At 48.5% G+C, this 23,005-nt stretch overlaps 1 protein-coding gene across 27 annotated transcripts in view; it reads right to left on the minus strand.

Moving 5' to 3' along the window:
* The window catches only part of MAP7D2 (MAP7 domain containing 2), a 95,350-nt gene that overhangs the window by 42,768 nt on the left and 29,577 nt on the right, over window positions 1–23,005 (minus strand). For 14 of the 27 annotated variants that reach the window (XM_085008736.1, XM_085008735.1, XM_085008728.1 and 11 more), the window contains exons 2-4: window positions 9,324–9,401; window positions 8,209–8,372; window positions 2,021–2,132 (exon numbers count right to left, since the gene is read on the minus strand). In XM_085008736.1, the coding sequence (XP_084864862.1) occupies window positions 2,021–2,132; window positions 8,209–8,372; window positions 9,324–9,401 (354 nt within the window). Of the gene's footprint in view, window positions 1–1,061; window positions 1,161–2,020; window positions 2,133–8,208; window positions 8,373–9,323; window positions 9,402–23,005 lie in introns of all 27 variants that reach the window. The other 13 variants (XM_085008731.1, XM_085008730.1, XM_085008727.1 and 10 more) reach the window with 1 other exon arrangement.

Below are 23,005 nucleotides of genomic sequence, written 5' to 3' on the forward strand. Positions count from 1 at the left end.
GGGGTACACATTTCCCCTTTTGCCTCAGGCTCTGATATGGCTCAGCATGGTACTGCTCTTTGGAAATTCAATACTTTGTTCATCCTAGATGGTTTTCTGTTCATTTTGATTAAAATATTATTCCGTCTTGATTACCGAGATTTCTGGTGATCCCTTAAACTGCGCGCTCCAGTTGAGTACCACACTCACCTCACCTGGCCCTGGGGCCCTGGCTGTAATTCCCAAAGGGTAGTTATCACCTCTTCCTGCCCCTCTGTTGGGAGCAGGCCCAGTGACAGCTAATGGAGCCCATGCAGCAAAGTCTCTGCTGCTCAGTAACACCAATAAAAATGATTCATTGTCAAAGAAATGCTGGAAACCAAGGATATCTATTCCGACTGCTATAATTGGACTTTCGGTGCGGCTGGTAAATAAGTTGCGTCCTTTTCACATCTTGTTTTTTCCTTGCCAGCCAAAGAAGGGTTGAATTTCTAGTCATTATTAAACGGGAGCAAGGTTTTGCTAGTGCTGTTATTGATCTAGACCCTAAGAATTTCCCAGGCCTGTATACAAAACCAAGAGCCTATTACAAAGATGAAATCAAGAACAAAGCCAGTTTACCTTCTTGTCTGGATTCACAGTGCCAGACCCGATAAACTCCCTACCTCTCCCTCTCAAACACTTCTCCAGGAATCATCACTTTAATACCTAGACCTCTGTGTAATCACGGCTTTTGATAACCAGAAGTGACTGAAACACCCTACTACTTAATGCCTAAAACCAACGATAAATTAGAATGCTAAAGAGCTAAAGGCACAGCGGTCAAGCACTGACTTGATTTTCAAGGCAGAAGTTAGTGAGCTAAGGATGAAATGTCTCCAGGGTACTAGGATGTAACACATGCACACTGCACGATGAAGAACTGAGAAATATGGGCATGTCATTCACATCTCTAGAAAAAAAGTTCTAAGGGGTCAGACTAAGACATCAACTGTAAAAGTGCTTGGACAGACACAGTGATGGAAGAAGGAGACTGGGACAGTGGTCACAAAACGCGATGGCACAGGGATGCTCAGATATACCGTTGGTGGACTCAGCAGTGGCGGCAGCGGTCCCTGGGTCCGGAGGGAGGGTGCTGGCTGCTAAACCTAGAGGAGGGGGTGGGGTATTTCCTGATTCACCTACACAGCAAAAAAAAAAAAAAAATCAGAGCAAAGAGAGGTAAAAGAAAAAGTCCCAATTTCTGGTTGACTCTAGCTTCTATCAGGAAATTAGAAAAGGTAAGTGAAATGGGTTGTTGACCTCTCAAGACACAGAGAAGTAAAGCATATTCACTGACAACAGGTTGAAAGCATAATACAGCAAAATCAAGAAACTGAACCGTAAACATAAACCCATTTGATCTTGGAAAGCACTGCGTCATAGAATGGCGAGATCACAGAAAAGAAGACACTAAAAAGAGAGCAAAGCTACGCAGACTAGTAACGATCTACACAATAAACATTTGAAAATTTAAAGATGAGTATGAACTGGATAAAGAAATAAATAAGTCATCTTGAAACAAAACTGAAAGAGCAACAAAAATAATGAGAGAGAAATAAATAAATAAATAAGGAGGAGAAGGGAAGAACCCTAGCCCCTTTAGGGGGTGACGGCTGCTCAGCCCTTCCCGGTCGTGCCTTCTCAGCAGCCATGACTTAGCCTACTGCTACCGACCTTCCCTGAAATGAGGTTACCTCTGGCCTTGCTAGGTGGATCCAGTTAACCAGGCTCTGCACTCTTTGCTTTTCTTTCGCTTTATCTCAAAGCCCAGTTATTCTATCGACTGCTGTGTGCTATCAAGAAGGACGCACAGATGCCCTTCACAAGAAATGCATACACAGGAAGCGTGGCAGCTTTAAACACTGCATCTGAGAAAGGGACCTGCAGATGGGTACAAAGCATCCCCCAGATCCTGCGGGTGTCGGGCGTCGGTGATCTCCCTCTTGCCCCATGATCGTTCCCACCCGGCCCTGCAATGCAGGGACAGCCCTTCACTTACCGTCGCGTCCTCCAGTCCCCGAGGCCAGTGATGGTCCCCACGAGTACTTCTTCTTCAGCTCCAGCTGCTGCGTGCGCTCCAGAGACCTGCGCATCATCGCCTCCAGCCGCTCCTGCCCAGTTCATGCAAGGGAGCAAGATCAACCACCGAGCCCCGCTGCACTGCCGTGCCTCCAAGCCTCCGTGCCGGTGAGTCACCAGATGGGCTCTGCTCAGCATCCAAAGCCCCAGGCACACGTGCTCTCTCCAGCGCACCAGCGCCTCCTTAGTGGGTGGAGAGTAAACAATGCGGCTAGTGCTGGCTCCCAGCCCCAACACCTCTCTCCTCCCTGGGGAGAGGTTGCAGCAGCAGCCAGGGCTTGATTTGTTTAAGAATAATGCCAGCCAAGCATTAACTCCTTGAGGCCTGTCCCATCCAATAGGAGAACCGGATGCTCTAGAACCTACTGCATCCTCTCTAGTTGCAAAGCAGAAAGCACTCTGATTTGAGAAAACCGAAATTAAAATATAATTTGAATTTGCATAGCCTTTTTAAGCATAACTTTTTGAGGTGAAACATCACGACTTTCAGGTCTATTTTACAAAGCCCCATTTCCCTCTGAGAACTTCTTAAAGGGGAATAAATTGCTTTCTACATTGTAACTTTTTTCTGCTACAGAGAACCCTGGGGATGATACTGCATATTTCGCCATTTAAAAGAGACAAGTTTAGGGAAACTTTTGGCCACAAAATTAAGCATCTATGCATTCACAGTTAGATGGGGGGAAGGGAAAAAGAACAAAACAGTTTTTCGCCAGAATTAAAAAACGACGACCAGGCTTCTCTCCTAACAGAGCATTTATCAAAAGCATTCCCTTGTATTAACCAAACTGTTATTTTCACAAAACTGGGCCTGACTGCTGGCAAATCTTTCCCTGGCGCTGGAGTGAAACTGTCCTAATTCTGCACTCCCCACCACCTCGGTGACATTGCAAATACCAAACCCGCTCATCTCCACTGGAGAAGGCCTGCAAGGTAAATGATTACACAGCCACCTTTTCATCCTCATTAAACCCAGCCCTGAGGTGGTCCAGGAACCGGGCTAATCCTAGCCTAACTTCAAAACAAAAAGATGCTATTTTCTCATGGCTTAAACAAACAAGCAAGCAAAATCAATTTACCAACTAAGTATCTGCGACTTATGGACTGAGGAAAGGCTTCTTCGTTTCACTCACAGAAACACAGGACACTCAGGAGGGGCCTGGATCTCTCCCTCTGGCCCGCACCAGAGGGACGAGCTGAGCGTTCTCCACATGGCGGCCTCCTCTGCATCATTTCCCTCTGAAGAGCGCTTTGCTAAAAGATGGCCTCTCCAGGGAACTGTGAGCAGAAGGGGGATTTCTTTCCTCCTGGAAGTCTCAGCTCGCTATTTGCTATTAACTGCATTCCCGTTTTTGGCTGAGACTCTACAATCATGAGTGTGCATTTCCTGGCAGAATTCTGTCCTCGCGACCCTCCCGGGCCCACTAAATCCTGACGGCCAGCCCCAGTGACTCTGTCTGAGAAAAGAAGGGGGCTTGGAGGAACTAGAACTTCTTGACTACTTGAGGACTGAAGCAAGGTCACTCAAGACTGGGGCTGAACAGTATTTCATTATAGAGATCGAACAGCAAGTATTTAACCAGTGACCTAATTTAAGTGTTGGAATCTTTCACCTCAGCGCGAATTTAGTATCGAGTGGGTTATGGGAGATCGCCCACACGCCGGGAGGACCGCACAGGACAATCTCTCCCCTACTAGGAGATCCATGAGAACAAAGATCACCAAGACTCAGAGGCCAACCTGACCGCGGAACGGCCATCCAGGAGCGTAATTAAAAGGGAATGCTCGCCCCAAGCCAGACTCGTGGACCCTTCAGTTGCCTTTAGAAAATACACCCCTGTCATCTACCCCTAATCCACCAAGCTGCTCCAGACTCTACCGTTAGAGAGTCATTCCTGTGACCTGTAAGCAGGCTTATGAAAATGAAGTTTTCACTGAGAGAAGACACATTATTTTGCATCATCCACATGTGGACAGATGAGAAAAAACATGCGGTAACAAGCCCTACGCTCAAGGGACTTATAAAACCCAATGCTGTCAGAAGGGGTGATTCAAACACAGCAAAACCAAAACCGGTCCACCTCGCTCTTACGAGAGGTCAGTCCCATATGGTCTCATATTACCTAGTATGTGTGTATATCTTTCTATTCCTTCATGTGATGAAATGTAGAGAATCCTAGATTCGGAGTCAGGAGATGTAGATTCAAATCTCACTTCTGCCTGCTACTTTTTAGCCCCATGACCTTGAGTTAAGTGTTTAACATCCTTATGCATCACTTTTCTTATCTATATAAAGGGACGATATTATCTATTTTACCAATCATTCAAGTCTATAAGACAAAAACTAACATAGCAAGTTCTTATCCAATGCAAACAATCCAAATTTGAATAGGAGGATTACTAACACGGAAGTTTGGAGCAGTGGTTCTTAAACTTGAGTGAGCGTGCATCAGAATCCCCAGGAAGGCATTCCCATTGTGGCTCAGTGGTAACTAACCCAACTTGTATCATGAGGACATGGGTTGGATTCCCCAGCCAGGCTCAGTGGGTTAAGGATCCGGCGTTGCTGTGAGCTGTGGTGTAGGTCACAGACACAACTTGGATCTGGCATTGCTGTGGCTGTGGTGTAGGCTGGCAGCTACAACTCCGATTTGACCCCTAACCTGGGAACTTCCACATGCTGTGAGTGCAGCCCTTAGAAAAAAAAAATCCCCAGGAGGGATTGGTAAAGCACCAGCTGCTGAACCCCACCCCCAGAGTTTCTGATTCAGCAGGTCTAAAGTGAACCTGCTGAGAATATGCATTTCTGACAAGTTCCCAGATGATTCTGGTGCTGCTGGTCCTGGGACGATGCTGAGAACTACTGGTTAGAGGAAAGGCTGAGCCTGAGAGAGCATGTGCGAGAAAGTTCAATCGCAGTCCAAGCACATCCGAAGAACAATGCTAATAAATATCAGAGTTGGACACTGCGATTCTTGCCAAGCTGTGGCTCTCCGGACTACTGTCTTATGATCAAGAGAGGACAGGGAAAGGGCAACGCCCATTCTGTCCCTGGAATGCCCTCTGCTGGGTAGGGCTTAGTGGAAGAAGGAATGAGGGCAACTCACCCTTGACCCCTTGAGCTCTGGCCCTAGATCTGCCTGGATGAACTTAGAGGAGAACCACGACCAAGGCGACATGCTCGGCTGGCCAAGCAGTGTAAAAAGGCCTTTAGCATGGCCTGGCCACTGTTACCCAGACAGCTGCTTCTTGCAGGAGTGAAGGGCTGACTGGGCCTTTTCCAGTGCCCTTACAACATGTGTTCTGGAGATGACAGCTTAGGGGACAAGCCCTCAGGTGGTCCTAAGCATGGCTCCACGGAGGGCCTTTCTCTCTGTAGATGCCCACATGCGGCCAGAAAGTCACATAGGCACCATGGCCCCATGCCAGCCACTGTCCTCTGAGAGCAGCCAGCTCTCCGCTTAGTGAAGTTTTGTTGAGTAGACTTCAGAAACTTCCCGTTTTTACACTCAGCCTGGCGGGTTTTGTTAGGTATCAAGCAGTAAGAGTAAAGAGAAAGTTGTGATGTGTCACAGTAACTCAGAGAGGTGAAGCTACGCTTTGAAAGAAGCCTTTCCTGGTTATTTGTTTAGAATGAGGAACATGGGGGTGGCTTCTCCAAACCCCACTTTCCAAGGCCCCGAGTCATCATACTCCCGAGTGGAGATGGGTGAGCACGTTGCGCTGTGAGCCTTAACCCAGGTAGGTGACAAGGGCTTGTTCCAGAAGCTTGACTCTTGGGAGCTTTGTGGCAGATGAAGGTTGGAAGAACCCACCTTGGGGAAAAGGCAGCCTCTCCCACGAGAGACCGAGCTCAAGAGGTTAGGGTATCAAGTGGACACTGGACTCCTGCTCCTGCAGGACAGGCCGGCTCAGCTTCCGGCCCTCCCAGCCCTCAAGAGCTCTAGGAGCCAGGCTGGCTACGAGGCACACTTCTGTGTTGGTAGAGAGGAGGCCTCCAAGGTGAGCCTGGGGCTCATGCACACAGACCTGAGGTGTTCACAAGAGCAGCATCACAGCAACGACCCTAGGGTCGTGGAGCCAGGGCTGGGCTGGGGGGAGGGGAGGAATCAACATGCTTTTTATGAGCTCCTAGTACCAGACCCAGAGCCATCGGAGTTGGTGGGCAATCAGACACTTTTCAACAAGCCAGAGAAGCAAAATGGAATAAACCACCTTCCTGCAGAGGCTTTTCCCCGGTTGACAGAGACAACCCCTTACAAAAGGAACTTAAATCCGCACTGCGAAGGGAACAGACAGCCTCCAGAGTCATGTGCCAAGTAGGTAGAAGCACTCTCGAAGATCTCCAGCAACCCACAGGGCAAGGGCAAAGGCTCTCCTTTAGAAAGGACTCTCGAAGCTGAGACACAGCTGTCCTTCCCAAAGATCACCCACAAGAAGGCCAATCGGACCTCTGCACAAGCACAGCACCGACGACGATGTGGTTAATAGGCCAGCCTGCATGTGGAGAGTTCCCCAGGCTCTTGCGGGGCTCTGAGGGCGGGAGCAGGTGGAAGAGGGAGACCATCGCTTTCTGGGCTGCTCTACACCCGCAGGAGGCCCAGCTCTCAGCCCTGTCCTGCTGCGTCTGTGGAGCCTGTGTGTGTGTGTGTGTGTGTGTGTGTGTGTGTGTGTGTGTGTGTTGACCATGGTCGGGCAGCAGCCCCTACTCCCTGCCTTCACCGCATCAGAGGTGAGAGGGAGCACCCAAAGCCAACAGCAGGCACCAACCACCTGGCGTGTCGTTCCCTCATGTACAAGAGAGGGGAGTCTGGCAGCTGGATCTAAAATGCCTCTGGCACCACTGTTCAGTAAAGAAAAATCACAGACAGGCAGTGCCTCTTAGGTGGACCCCCGTGACACTGTCAGGCGTGACGGAGGCTCAAGATGTGTCTCCCGTGACTTCACGGTGCCCCTCCCTGGAAAGAGCAGTGACACACATTCTCTGGAATCAGCAGTCCCACAGGATGTCCGGCGTGGAAACGGAGAGAGCAGGGACGACGGGGACAAGCTGTGAGGCCGGGAAGAGAGGATGGGAAGAACAGCGGCGAGCCTAGTGACTCATGACGAGTACACAGGCTGGGAAAGGACAGAGCCACGCTGGGTCACTGAAGCAGCCCACCCACGGTGGCTCTCGTCTTGGTCTCTACACTCCGTGGTCACAGGATGTAAAGGAGGTGACTTCTGTGAAAGTGCCAGCAAAGTACCTAGCACGGAGTAATCACTCAGAAATGTTAGCTTCCCTTCAGCGACTTTAGCTGACCTTGACTGAAACAAGGTCAGGAGAGCGCCTCCCAGGAGGGGTGATGGCAGAGGAGCCAAAATTCACAATCTCTGCATCTGATCGTGTTAGCGATGAACAAACCTCTATGTTGTTCATTCTGAATGATGAGTCACTATACCTTATGAATAAAAAATGACCATCACCTGATACAAGGCTATGATTACACCCTGAAAATATATTTGTTAAGAAAATCTATACCCCAAATACGCTTTCTGAATATGTTTTAAACGTTTAGTAATAAAGGATTCTGTCAGAGTAATTACATTCCACTTCTTCTTTAAAAGATAACTGGAGAAAAAGGATGATTAAAGCAAGAACTGCATTAAAATATACATAGACTGGCACGTTTGTACGAGAAGGTAGACTATTTGATTTTCCAGCAGGGAATACAAGGTCATGTCACCCTCTACGCTCAAAGCCCTTCGTCTAGCCCCATGTCTGCCCCAGAAGCACAGACTCCCTGCAAAACCCGCGGGTCTACGCCACCCAGGCTCCGTCCACAATCCCCTCTGAGTCTTTGAGTCAGAGATGGGCAGGCCTGGAAGAGGCCTTGGAGACTGCCAGGTCCGACCCCTTCGCTTCAGAGACAAGTGAATCAAGGCCCAGAGAGGCCCACCTGACTTGTCCGAGGTCCCAGAGCAAACTCACAGCTGAGCCGAAAGGCTAGGTCCCTGTGTTCCTGTTCTAGCGCTTCTCTTCGCCAGCCCAGAGCGGGGCAGGACCCCTCGATGCCCCGAGCGCCAAGCCCTGGGTGAGCTGCGGCGGCGCTGGGGCTCCGGCCTCACCTCCTCCTCCCGGAGCTTCTGCCTCCTCTTCTCCTCCACGGCAGCCCTCTTCTGCTCCTCGCGCTGCCGCTGCTCTTCCAGTTTCCGCCATCGCTCCTCAATTTGCTTTTCGTACTGCAGCTTGGCTCTTTTCTGTTTCTCCAGGATCTGCTGCTCCCGGGCAGCTGGGGGAAAGGAAGGCGGAAAGAGGTTTCATGACCACAGCACCTCGGCCATTTGGCTTAACACCCAAAACACAAGAGTGAGAGTGACAGCGAACAAAGGGCGCCATGGGATCACAGGCCGCGGCGATGGAGATGAAGGGTGCTGGGGCCTCTGCCACAAGCCGGGTGACCCTGGGCATAAAAACCCGCCCTCTCTCAGCCTCGGTTTCCTCCTCTGCGAAGTGGGGACGTTGCCTCCGAGAAATCCAAGTGCTGTGAAGGTGGAATGAGACAAGGTACTGAAAGGGCACAGTCCCTGCTCCTACAGGCGGGAGCTGACGCCCATCCCCGTCGGGTCGGCCGGGCCCGTCAGACCGCATCGAGAAACCAGAGCGGCGAGGGCACCTTCATTCGGAGCACATGAGCTGTGTACACCCCGCCCGGGCGCTGAGCTGGCGGAGGAGGTCGACAGAACAGGATGAAGGGAATCGGCCTTGCCCTCAAGACTTCTACTAAGGGGCCTCAACCCCACCGGGAGAGCCGGACCACAGTTCCCTGCGGGATGCGAGGCCTGGACCGACCAGGAGGAAGCAGTCAAGCAGTCCACGCTTGTCGCGGTGCCCTGCAGAAGCCACTCCACCTGCCTCAGGGCAGCCAGGGGGGGAGCAGGCTGGGCCCACCTGCCTGGAGCCTGCAAGAGGCAACACAGGCGTTCTCAGCAGGGTTCCTTGTCCTGGCGGAGAAAAGGCCTTTGGGGCCGGCCGCCTCCGTCCTCCGGAGGATGACCCTTGGAGCCGCCCCGTCGAATGGGCCAAGTCGCAGGGCAGGCTTGCCCCCAGTTCCCCATGTTCACCCAGCGACCGTCCTGGTTCTCTTCCCACCCAGTCAGTCATGAGTTTCTAAGGATCCTGAGAAAAGGCACCGCCACACCTCTACTCCCCTGGACCTAAACAGCCAAAGCGCACGACTCACCAAGACATTTTTCTCTTTCTTCTCGTCTTTCCTTAGCTAGGCGTTGTCTCTCATCGGATTTTAAAAATCCATCCATGCCTGCAAGAGAGAAAACACGATGAAAGCCCTCACTCTCCCGGTTTGCTGACTGCCAGGGGCCGCTGGGCCCGAGCCCTGGGTATGGCCGGCCACACGCACATGCCACCCAGCAACATCCCTCCACCCTCGGAGGCCCGATCCATCGCTCCCCACCACACGCACGGTCCCGCCCTGGGAGGCAACGGACGGGAGCCACGGCTTCCATACTCACCCATCAAGCTGGGCTGTAGTGGCCCAAAAGCCAGTCCCAGAGAACCAAGCCCTTAGTCCTCTGTCCCCAGACCTGGCCCTAGGGTCCGAAAACGCAATAAGTGACAGAGAGGCTTGGCAATGTGGAGAAAAGCCCACAGAGCCTCCCCCAGTCTGGCTCTCAGGGGAAGGGAGAAGCCCAAAAGTAGATGCACTTATCATGTAGACAGTGAACATTCGACTTTCTGGAAGGAGCTAATTACTGAGGGACACATATGAGCTCCTGGGCTGAGCAATGAAAAAATACAACACTCAAGTGTGATTTCAGCTCTCCCAGATTTCCTCCGAGGTCCTCGCATTTCTGAATCACAAAAAAGGACTATAACAGACTCCTCTTGTTATTTAACTATCTACAACAAATAAAACAAATGGCAGTCCCCCCTCCCACCAAAAAAAATGACCAGGAAACATCCCAAGAGCTCCTCATCTCCACGACCCTAAAGGGCTTTCTGAATCAAAGATTAAATGATCATCATGGTCGTTTTAGGACTGAAAGTCATCTACCGCACTTGGTCACAACTGGTCGTTCACGAGCATCACTTACAGTGTTCAAGCGCTACATTCCGCAGAAACTGGCTTTCGTGTTAGGACAACGAGGTTCACATGCCCAGGACCCGGGCCCTCTTCTCTGCCAGTCATAGCTGACTTCAAAGTGTGCCTTGCTGCCCCAGGGACCTGCACCCCTTTCAGGAATGTTCCTGCCACTGCCCAGGAGAGGGACCCAGAGGCGTGGACTGCAGCGCAGGTGGCAAGAATGCATACAGAGATGGACGTGATAACCACTGGGTTCTCGTGGCTCCCCATGAGCATCTCATTTTGCAGCCTGGATTATGCAGCAGGAATATTAAAGCTCAAGAGAGAAGTCCTGGAGAATCAACCTCAACTACGTGCCACTGCCCAGGTTTGCTTTTAGTCAACCTTTTTTTTTTTTTCTTTTTAGGGCCGCATCCATGGCATAAGGAGGTTCCCAGGCTAGGGGTCCAGATGGAGCTGTAGCTGCTGGCCCACACCACAGCTCACGGCAATGCTGGATCCTTAATCCACTGAGCAAAGCCAAGGATCAAACACACATCCTTATGGATACTAGTCAGGTTTGTCACCCACTGAGCCACAACGGGAACTCCCTGTTTTCAGTCAACTCTTAATCAGCACTAGCAAGGACATGAAGAGCATCAAGAATTTAAAGGCCCAACTTCTCAGCTCATCATTGCTGCCCCCCCACCAAGCTGACCCCAAACCCTCTTCCCAACTTGATCTCAGCACTGCCCCTTTCCCCCACGCTCCCTGCACCTGTTTAAACCCCATCCATCTTCAAGACCTCACAGTTTCCCAGGCCTGTGATGCTCTGTGCCCTCACATGGCTGGCAGAACCCTAATTTCATTCTGCTTTGTTGCAGAGTGCTCTAAGTCAGTCTCCCTGTGGCAGGGGGTGGGGGTGAGGGGGCTACAAAGGACCCATATGCATCTCTGGGTCACCCAGCCACAATGTTCAAAGGCAGGTGTATGATCAGTGGAAGGAGCAGGGAGATAAAACCAGGTTTCTCTTTTACAATTCTCTAAACATTTTCAAGCTCTCGCCTCTACCTTAAGTGTTCAATTAATAAGGATTTGTTCTGTGTAAGAAGTTACAAAGAGAAGCCTAGGACCCCTGGACAGATGCTGGCATCAGCACCCATATCAACTTGTCAGCCCAAGCAGGTCCCATCACCCCCCCAGATCGAAGGTACAGCCTGAGTACCACTGAGAGTGTTCTTCATACAGAAGAAAGAAGGAAAAACTGAGGGAAAGGGGCCAACCACATTTGAAAGCAGCCATGTTATCTTGAGGCTTTACCAACCGAAGGCTGTTTGTTCCAGGGACAAGCATGATTTTAGGCTGCCCTCATGTGGACACTTGGAAGACTCATACCTTCAAATCATTTCCTTTCCAGAAAATCTTGACTGTCATGCCGGTAGTTAGCATCTGCTTCATCGTAACAGGAGGCGACAATCATGGGAGCAATTGCTATGAAACAAGGGCACTGCTTGCATGTACTCAGCCCACTCACCCCATGATTATGGAGGTACTATTATGATCTTCATCTTATAGGTACAGAAAGGGAGGCAGAGAGGTTACTTAACTTGTTCAAAGTCATACCATCAGAAAGTGGAGATGTCAGATGCCAATGTAAGAACCTGACTCCAAGATCCATACTCAATTAATGCTTTCCTGTGTGGCTCTCTGGCAAAGGAAAGAATGTAAAGCTTGATCTTGGTACCCATGAATGAAAGCTTCATGACTTTCTTTCTGAGACCCAGTATGGGACGCTGCGAACAAGTCCCATCCTTGTCTCAGAAATGAGCATGTAAATTTGGAGAGAAGTGCAAGTCCAGCCCACTAGAGAAGTACCAAGCAAGCACTACTGTGAGCCAAGCACTGGCCGGCTGGGCACAGATGTGCTAATTATTTGCTGCTGCTTCAAACTGATGGTTTGGAAATACTTGGATGCTGGGAGGGGAAGTAGGGGTAGTAGCCAGATGATCCTGGGGGCAACTGTGCCAAGCAATTCTGCTTTGGCCCCACTGAGGCGGCTGGAGTGACTCAAATAGCCCAAGGTGGGTAACCTGGACTCTCTATGCCATCATATGGCAGCCACAAGCCACATGTGACTCTTTAAATTTAAGATAATCAAAATTAAATGCATTAAAAGTTCAGATCCTCTACCACGCTGAGCCCGTTCCAGGCACTCACTAGCTGCATGAGGCTGGCGGCCACCATACTGAACAGCACTGAAGGAGGAGCCTCGAGACTCACTCTTGCGATTCTCCCCTTTCGCACTGAACTGCTCTGGAATGCACGTGAATACGCAAGATCTTAGAGTCCGACTGGGTTGAGTTTTGCTGGGTGAGAAAGGCTGGGGTAAGGCCTCATCCCTCCACACAGCATCTGCCTCTTCAGATTAAAAGAACTGTCAAGCACACAAATGAACCTACCTATAAAACAGAAACAGATTCAGGGACACAGAGAACAGACTGTGGTTACCAAGGGGGAGGGGGTTGGGGAGGGATGGAGTGGGAAAGTTGGGGTTAAGCAGATGCAAACTATTACATATGGGAAGGACAAACCACAAGGTCCTACTGCAAAGCACAGGGAATTATATTCATCATCCTGTGATAAACCATCATGGAAAAGAGTATCTTTTTAAAATGTGTGTGTGTGTGTGTGTGTGTGTGTGTGTGTGTGTCTAACTAAATCACTCTGCCGTACAGCAGAAATTAACACATTGTAAATCAACTATAACTTCAACTAAAAAAATTGTTACAGATGGCAAAAAAACACATGAAAAAATGTTCAACATTGCTAATTATTACAGAAATGAAAATAAAAACTACAATGAAAACTATCATCTTACACAGGTCAGAATGGCCATCATCAAAAAGTCGACAAACAATAAATGCTGGAGAGGATGTGGAGAAAAGGGAACGCTCCTACACTGTTGATGGGAATGTAAGTTGGTACAACCACTAAGGAAAACAGTATGGAGGTTCTCCAGGAAGCTAAAACAGAACTACCATGTGACCCTGCAATGTCACTCCTGGGCATCTGTTGGGAGAAAACCCTACTTCAAAAACATACATGCATCCCAAAGTTCACTGCAGCACTATTAACAATAGCCTCATGGAAGCAACCTAAATGTCCATCAACGAAGGAATGGATAAAGAGCATGTGGTACAGACACACAATGGAATATTGCTGAGTCATAAAAAGAGTGAAATGATGCCATTTGCAGTAACATGGGCGCAACTAGAGATCATCATACTAAGTGAGGTAAGTCAGAGAGAGAAAGACAAACATCAGATGGTATCAGTTATATATGGAATCTAAAAAAAGGATACAAATGAACTTACTTGCAGAACAGAAACAGACTCACGGACTGAAAACAAAGGTATGGTCACCAAAGGGGACGGGTGAGGGGAGGGATGAACTGCGGCCCCAGGTGGGGACTGGCATGTGCACACAGCGGCATACAGAATGACTGGCCAATGGGGAACTGCACAGGGAACTCTACCCAGTATTCTGCTATAAGCTATATGGGAAAGAACCGGAAAAAGAATGGGTGTGTGTATATGTATAACTGAATCACTTCGTTGTACAGCAGAAATTATCACAACATTGTAAATCTATACTTCAATAAAACTTAAAAAAATTGTTGAGCAATTATTTCCAGAACATCCATTTGAAGAGAAGCCAAATTAACTCCTATCTCCACCTTGTGATTCCTCTCCACCCTCCAGGGAACCCTGCCAAGAGGCCTTTGGCTTATCCCAAAGGAAGAAAGGGTGGAGCACAAACCAGGCAGTCTCGATCTGTTACAGCGCATGCACCTGACCAGTTATTACCATTACAGCAACACAGCCAGAGCAACTCAAGAAGACTATGGCCACAGACCCAGGGCAAGTGACCTTAGTACATGAACACTAACAATACCGGCAGACCTCCTCTCAAGACACGGGACAGTCAGGAGCTAATGCTGAATGTGGTTCCACAAGGAAGCCTGCTTTCTGTATGACCCCAAATCCTAGTGTTTAATTTCCTGACCCAATTACCCTTTGTCCCTCGTATTACATGTACACACTTATCATCTCTCTTTTATCAAACCAGAAACCCATTTTATCCTTGAAGCCCATGAGAACAGAAGCAGAAGAGATCAGTGCTTGCCAGGGGTTAAAGAAGAGGGGCCAAAGGGAAGTGGTGGCTATAAAGGGGCGTTGTGAAGGGACAGTGCAGTGATGACTGTCCACCCTAGCCATGACGGTGGATGACAACGCAGCAGGTCAGTACCACCGGTGGCAACTGGGTCAAGGGTACCCGGGACCTCTCTGTGGTACTGCTTTTAAGTGTATGTGAATGTGCCGTGACCTCAAAGTAGAACATTTAATTTTTAAAAATCTGGTCCAAGTGTAAAGCCCTGGGAGGGACTCAAAAACAAAGAGGGAGCAGGGGACACCTTCCCAGAGGCATCCCACCTGGCAGAAGAACCGGGGCACCCGTGTCAGAGCCACCCCTGTGCCATTTGATGCAACAATGCTTCCCAGGACAAGGTCATGCGGGAAGTGTGCGCCCCTGAAACGGAGGTCTTTTCCTGGCGATTCATCCCTCCAGGAAATGAGAATGAAACAGGGGTACTAAGCAGCCCAACAAGTATTTTATGTTAAAAGAAGAGCATAAAATTTCATACTTCACTGACCTGCTCTTGCTTGGAGTAACTTCCCGTTATCCTTGGGCTGCAGCAACACATTTTTAAAAACTAATTTAAAAACGAATTTTATTAGCCTGAGGCTCTCTCCCACTAGAATATTAATGAGTTGATATTAGTCAATTATTCATGGTACTGTAATAACCATTATCGAAATACAAAGTTTTTAGGGGAAGCCAGCTGTGTTTGACTTTCAAAATTGATCGCATTAAATGAATTTGAAAGTACCCTTCCCAATCACAACTCACATCCGTGCAGCTGCAATGTCCAGACAAAAGAAAGGGAGCCAGGAGGGAAGAGCTCACCAAATAGGAAGGCCAGTGGCAGCCAGCCCCCTCCTCCGGGGTGCCCACCCCTCTGTGGGCCTGCAGGCAGGTTTGCCCTCACAGCTCTGTGGTGACTGGTCTGTGCTGGGATGATCTCAGTGCGTTGGAGATCACTGGTTCTCACTGTGGCAACCCAATGCGACCATCTGGGGAGCTCTGGAAATTACAGGTGCCTGCCTCCCCCCCACCCCCCAGCCCCGCAGACTGCCCTGGTCGTCACAGGTGTGGCCGGGGTCTTGGTGCTCTGAGAGCTCCTGTGTAGGCGCTGTGAGCAGCAGGAGGGCTGAGAACGGTCCTCCCACCAGAGCGTGGGTCAGAACCGCCTAGAGCGCTTGTGGACCCAGGCCACTGGACAGCGCCCCTGGAGTTCTTCATGGAGTGGGCCTGCAGTGAGCCAGACAATCTGCCTTTCTACAAGCTCCCAGGGGAGGCTGATGCTGTTGGTCCACAGCCCATATCTTGAGAACCGCTTTTACAGACTATGCGGATTCTACACGGCAAGGCCCTGCCTTTGGCTTCTCTTTGGATGTCCAGAGCCCAGCCGAGTGTGGAGCCCAGAAAGTGGGCCCCAAAACACACATGCAGAAGGAACAACTGGCCAGCTGCCCGCACCCCCCCAACACACACAGCGCCTGCCATGGTTGTTTAGTGCCCTACACGCTACTGTGTGGGCCTCTCCATCTGCCCCTTGCTCCCTAGTCTTATCTGCCAACCCCTAGCACCCTGCACATGATACTCAAATGTTCGCTGAATGAGTAGCCATGAATATTATGTCCCACTGATGGAAACTTCCCCATTTGGAGAGCATTTAAGCTTGTATCAAAAGCGTCTATAAAAACAGGAAACATTTTTAAGTATCTCTGCAGCCATAATCCTGCTGGATCTGTGCAAGGAAATTAAAAGGTAAAGAAAGGAAGATAGCTTTCCCCCCACCCCCGCTGCTCCCCCATCCCCCTCCCAACTGAGGCTGAAATGAATCTTTCTTCTAAGTTCCATCATTGCTCCGGGGCCCTTTCCCCTCTAGTTCATGGTCCTCAAGCACAGGAAGCTCCATCCTCCATGGGCCTTCTCTCTTGACTCCCCTTTCCAGTTCCATTACCAGGACATTCGCTTCTCAAGGGCAGGGCCCATGTCCCATTTCTTCTTGGAGCCCTCAAAGGTCCCACCACAGTATTCTGTACACATTAAGTACTCAATAAATGTGGAAGTCACAAGCACCTACTGTGCGCCTTGCCTGGAGTGTTAAGACACACATTTTCTTTTCTTTTCAGCCGCACCCATGGCATACGGAGGTTCCCAGACTAGGGGTCGAATAGGAGCTGCAGCTGCCGGCCTACACCACAGCCACACCAACGCCAGAGCAAATGTGCTGTTAGAACCAAAAAAAAAAAAAAAAAAAAAAAAAAGGGAGGATGAAAAAAACTGCCAATAAATGACCAATGTGTTGTGATAAAGAGTTATTGTGATTACATGAAATGATGTATGTAAAGAACTTCCCACTGTAACAAATGCTCTTTAAATGTCTGTGGCCATTTTTAGGTGGGGAGGATGTATTTTGAGATTAGAGAAATTGAGATTCAGAAAAAGTCAAGTGACCTACCCAAAGTCAGGGTAGGAGGGTTCTCATTATCTCTCTGACCCTTAATCCACTGTGACTTCTCCCAGACACTGCTGCTCTTGTCGGGGGAAGGGAGGCAGGACCAGATTCAGATCAATGAAGGGCAGGAAGGTGGAAATTCCAGGGAGGGGTAATGGTATATGCAAAAAAATGTTCGAAAATAATAGGTAAAGCCTGAAATCTCAATGAACTGCAATCCTACCAGTAGGAAATGAAAATCAGTGGACAGAATCTAGAACCTTTTCCATCCCTGCATATGAGTATATTGTTGTTGTTCAGAAAGGATTACATATTCTTGCCTCATATTTTTTTTTTTTTTTGGTCTTCTTAGGGCCGCACCCTCAGCACATGGAGGTTCCAGGCTAGGGGGTCAGGTCAGAGCTGCAGCTGCCAGCCTATGCCACAGCCCCAGCCACGCCAGATCCAAGCCATGTCTTCGACCTACACCACAGCTCACAGCCACGCCAGATCCTTAATCCACGGAGCGAGGCCAGGGATAGAACCCTCATCCTCCTGGATACCACTAGGTGGGTTCGTTAACCACTGAGCCACGACAGGAACTCCAACCTCATATTTTTCAATTAAAATTTCAATACCAATTACAGTATTGTATGTACAGTATGTACAAGTGTGCACGTGCACACACCAGAGAACAGGCAAAAGCTGCAGGTTATAATGCAATCCTCTGACCCTTTTCGAATCTCCAGTAAAGATCTGAAATGCTTTTCTTCCTTTTGAACTAATGAATTCTATTTCTTTGGCTACCACATGGGGTTCTGGTATTTATTTGGGATATTTATTTTAGAAACAAATACCTAGGCAGGAATTGACCCCAAGATAATTGCAGTGTTACAGAGACCCTTCAGTAGCCATTTATCCCATTTTCTGTCTCTGGTAAGAGCAGAACCAGGTTACTTCAATTGCAATTTGTGTCTTGGGAAGATGATTTCTCCCGGTAGTTCACCTAGGAATTCTTGGTGGGGAACAGGGTAGGCAGAACTAATTCAGTGATTCTCAAGCGTTAGCACACATCAGAAGAGTCCCTTGGCGGTCTTCTTGAAAATGGGCCCCCCAGGGTCCACCCCTAGAGCTTCTGATTAAGGAGGTCTGTGTGGAGCCTGAAAACCTGCATTTCTAACAAGTTCTCAGGTGATGCTGATGCTGCTCCATACTTATGAGAACCACTGATCTAATACATTTCCTGCTATAATCATTTTTTTTATGATTTGTTTTCCATTATAGCTGCTTTACAGTGTTCTGTCAATTTTCTCCTGTACAGCAAGGTGACCCAGTCACACATACATATATACATTCTTTTTTCTCACATTATCATGCTCCATCCTAAGTGACTAGACATAGTTCTCAGGGCTATACAGCAGGATCTCATTGCTTATCCATTCCAAAAGCAACAGTTTGCATCTATTTTTTTTACAGTATTTTTTTTATTTATTTATTTTCCCCACTGTATAGCAGGGGATCAAGTTATCCTTACATGTATACCTTTGTTCTGTTGCAATATGAGTATCTAGACATAGTTCTCAACGCTACTCAGCAGGATCTCCTTGTAAATCTATTCCAAGTTGTGTCCGATAAGCCCAAGCTCCCCATCCCTCCCACTCCCTCCCCCTCCCATCAGGCAGCCACAAGTCTCTTCTCCAAGTCCATGATTTTCTTTTCGGTGGAGAGGTTCATTTGTGCTGGATGTTAGATTCCAGTTATAAGTGATATCATATGGTATTTGTCTTTGTCGTTCTGACTCATTTCACTCAGCATGAGAGTCTCTAGTTCCATCCATGTTGCTGCAAATGGCATTGTTTTGTTCTTTTTATGGCTGTGTAGTATTCCATTGTGTATATGTACCACATCTTAATCCATTCATTCATCTGGTGGGGAGAGCTGTGCCCTTAAGCATGAGCGAGGCAGGACAGAAAACCCCTTATCCCAAGCCTGATTCTATCCTTGTTTCCTGAGTGTTTCCCACACTGCACACGCCGGGTGATGGGGGTCTGGAGCCTTCAGGCGTCCAACCTGAGGACAGCCCCTTAGTCCCAGGCTGTCTGATTCTTCTTAGCTACCTCACTGGACTCCAGACCTGAACTTCAACCACCGCGGAGAACTCAACCATCCAAACCCCTATACTCCCAGTCTCATCTCTCAGTGGCTCAGCCCCACATCAGAGATGGCCCCACTTATGCCAGTGCATCAAGGGGCCATTCACAGGGCTTCTGGAACTGAACCCTAGGCATCGGTGTGGTACTAGGGCCTGCAGTTCCAAAAAGATTTCCTAGTTTCAAAACAAAATTACAAAGGGGAAATAATGAGGTTAGAAAAAAAAATCACTCTTCATATCGCAGTTTGAAGACATATTAAGAATTTCAAAAGCTATAATAACCTCCTATTTCTTTTCTCCCAGAAAAGCACGCCCAGCAGGGTTGCTGGCCCCATCCCAACCTACAGGCCCCGCACGTGGCATCCTGAAACAAGGATATCTTCAAGGGCACTTTGAGGTCTTGAGGCAGAAACAACTTCCCTGCCCAAAGAGATTCTTTTTAAAACCTGAGAGCAGAGCAAAATGTGTGCCTCCTGGAGTTCCTGTTGTGGCTCGGCAGGTTAAGAACCCAACTCGTATCCATGAGGATGCGGGTTCAATCCCTGGCCTCGCTCAGTGGGTTAAGGACCTGGCACTGCTGTGAGCTGTGGCATAGATCACAGAGGCAGCTTGGATCCTGTGTTGCTGTAGCTGTAATGTAGGCCTGGAGCTGCAGCTCAGACTCGACCTCTAGCCCAAGAACGAGCATATGCGGCAGGTGCGGCCCTAAAAAAGAAAACAAAGAGTGTGCCCCCAACTCAATATCATTCTGGGCAGTCAGGCATGCCATCATCAACAGCCGGGCAGATAGCCCCAGCTTGCTAATTAAATTTATCCCACTTCACTTCACACACACTCCCCTCCTGCCATAGCTCTTTAGAAAAACAAACATTGCATGAATCTTATAGTTCTACTTATTGCTGCTGGTGGACAGAAGCTAATTTTGAAAATAGTAAGATTATAGACTGTGACGCTGACAAGAGGAACGGTAAAACATGAATCTCGATCTTTCTTTCTGGGAAAGACTTTTGCAAATTAAAACAACAAGGCCATCAGAGGTGAAGTCCCAAGGTTTATGGACATGTGCAGGCTTTTTGGGGGGCCGTTCCCCAGAAAAGGCCCCTGCCATTCAAAACAGCATACGGTGAACGCCCTTTTGTGCACTACAGCTGTGTCTGAGCACGGCTGCCTTGCCTACTGTGGCTGTCACTGTTTCCTCTGCAGGAATTTAAAAACTGGGGATATGTCATGGACTTGGAGAAGAGACTTGTGGTTGCCAAGGGGGAGGGGGAGGGAGTGGGATGGATTAGGGGCTTGGGGTTCATAGATGCAGACTATTGACTTTGGAATGGATTAGCAATGAGATCCTGCTGTGCAGCACTGGGATCCATGTCTGGTCACTTCTAATGGAGCAGGATAATGGGAGACTAAAGAATGGATACATGTATGTGTGACTGGGTCGCCTTGCTGTACAGGAGAAAATTGACAGAACACTGTAAACTAGCCATAATGGAAAAAAATAAAAACCATTATATTAAAAAAAAAAAACAACCCTGGTGATATATGTATTTTCAAATCCTGCATGTTGCCTTTTACCTGCAAATACCATCACCCAAGAATAACAATATGCTGTTTGTTGCTCTTTAAGCATGCTAGCCCATTCCAGCAACCCGATTTTGGATCCACATTATTTTAAATTAGCCAAACTGCCACATTGAAAGGTCACTACACACATTTCTATTCCAGCTGACCTAAAACCAGTGCGTACAAGACCACTGCCTTTAAAAATACAGTGGTTCTCAACCAGGGGTGACTGTGTCTCAGAGGAAACACCTGGCGACGTCTAGAGGTACTTGGGGTTGTCACACCTTGAGGGGAAGCATGCTCCCACCATCTAGTGGATAGAGACCAGAAATGCTGCTGAATATCCGATGGTGCACAGGACAGCCCCGCCCACCCCGACACACACACTAAAGGATTACCCAGCCCAAAATGTCAGCAGTGCCAAGTTTGAGAAACCCTGCTCTAGAAGCTGCACTGCACACAATAAGTAGAAAAACCTCCTCCACAATGAATACAGCTTGGCTCATACATAATGGCCTGAAAAAAGCTAGAAAATGGTAAATACAGAATAAACATGATTCCCATTTGGACAACTTGGTTAAATACTGTAACAATTTGTAGTACTATCCATTGCATTTTTTAAATTCTTCAAAAATAGAGAATAAGTATCTTACAGGTGTTTGACATATCAACTGGCATAACTTGTTCCCCTAGGTAGGACTGTGGCTAAATGCTTTAATATTAGCGGTAAAGATTTTGTAACAATCACTGGAACAAACTGCCCCAGTGCTGCTTTCCTGCATGGCGGCGCAGTGAAACCACAGTGCAAATCTGCAAGGAGGCAAAGGCAATGCGCTGCCCTCAGGACCTGGGGTGAGGAGGCTTCCACCGCCAGGGAACCTCCTCAACAGGTCACCGGGGGGAAAGCAAACGCCCTCCATCTGCCTTCACACGGCCTTCGCAGGCCCTACGAGGCAAGGAAGTTCCCTCCTAAGGACCTCTGTACAAATTATACCCTTAACCACAGGCCCTACGGATGGAAACAATCCACGCTGGGTCTTACAATAAATATCCTGCCCACTTATAGAGCAAGAGAGGGAGAACAAAGATAGATGGAGCAGCTCTGATTCCTGTAAAATCCAATAAGCATTTGAGAATGGGTTTAGATGATTTTATCAGCACTAAAAGGAAGTCTTATGTATCTGATCAAAGTTGTTTTAAAAATACAGCATTTCCCTGGGCACTTTTTTACCATAAAGAATCAGTAGAATGTAGGTTGCTTCACGACTGCATCCCTTTTTATAGTAACAGGAAGGACGTCTGTGTTGCCCAGGCAACCCGAGGTTTCACTCATCAATACAGCACCAAGCACTTTCATCGAGCCCAGTATCAATCTTCTGAGGTTGCAAAATCAGACTTCTCTGCTGAGGACAGGACATGATGGTCCTGCACACAGCACAGCTGAGATGGTTAAACACAAGAAGCAAAGACAAAGGGTAGGGATCCGGTAAAGCACTTTCTCAAGTTTTTCTCCAGGTGATCATTCAAGCTGACAACAGGGCATTTGGTCCAACCGGCTCTCAGACCTTCATTCTTTGCAGACACACCCACTGGGAACACCTACAAGCTAAAAGGCAGATATAAGGCGGGGAGCTGGGTCCTGCTCACAGCTCTCCCCCCCCCCCCCCCCCCCGCCCCATGCATCTGTCCTGCCCTTCACATCGCTGAGGCCATCCCTCACCCAATCCTGTCCTCCCAGCCCACCTGGGTGGGTCCAGGGCCCGACCCACAGAAACTGTGCACCCCCCTCCCCAATTTAAGCTACACAGTGAGTGAATTATCCAGGTGAAGCTTCCTGGGGATGTCAACAAGAGGGGAACAGAGAGGAAAGACTGAATTCTAGCCCACAGAGGTAGATGCTACACAAACGGGCATTTGGCATAGAAACAGAAAGTAGTAAGTTTCTTATTAAGGAATTTGGGGAGCTTGGGAAATGGCTACAGGCAAGATTTTGACAACAGTCAGCTTAGAGACTAATGATCATGATGACACAACGATGATGTTGCTGATAAACAACAGCAATTCGTCAGGCCCAATCCTAAATACATGACACATCTAAACCCACTCAATGTTCCCAAGAAATCTATGACAGTACTACTCCTGACCTTATTTTCCAGGTGGGGCAACTGAGAGGTTCAACACTTTCCCAGGGGCACTGAGAGCTGCCTAGCGGTGAAAGGCAAGAAGGCAAAGCCTCGCCTCGAAGGAGGAGAAAGTATTTCCACATTCACAACAGAAACCTACGCTATGTACTCAACTCTGGGCTTCTAATTCGCCCAAGGAAAGGACCTTTAGAACTTGCCTTGGACAAGAAAACCACAAAGACAGCCATCTGCATTTTCAGAAATTACAATATTCCAGACACATGTGACTAACTATTGCTGAGGAAAATATCTGAGAAATCTTTCCACCTCTCTGCAAACTGTCATGGTCTAACTCACAACCAGCTAGCTAGTCAATGCT

The sequence above is a fragment of the Sus scrofa genome, chromosome X (assembly GCF_054392235.1).
Source record: "Sus scrofa isolate SSC_HxYL_T2T_F1_AM1 chromosome X, Sscrofa_HxYL_maternal_Yorkshire_Landrace_v2.0, whole genome shotgun sequence".
NCBI classification, from domain to species: domain Eukaryota; kingdom Metazoa; phylum Chordata; class Mammalia; order Artiodactyla; family Suidae; genus Sus; species Sus scrofa.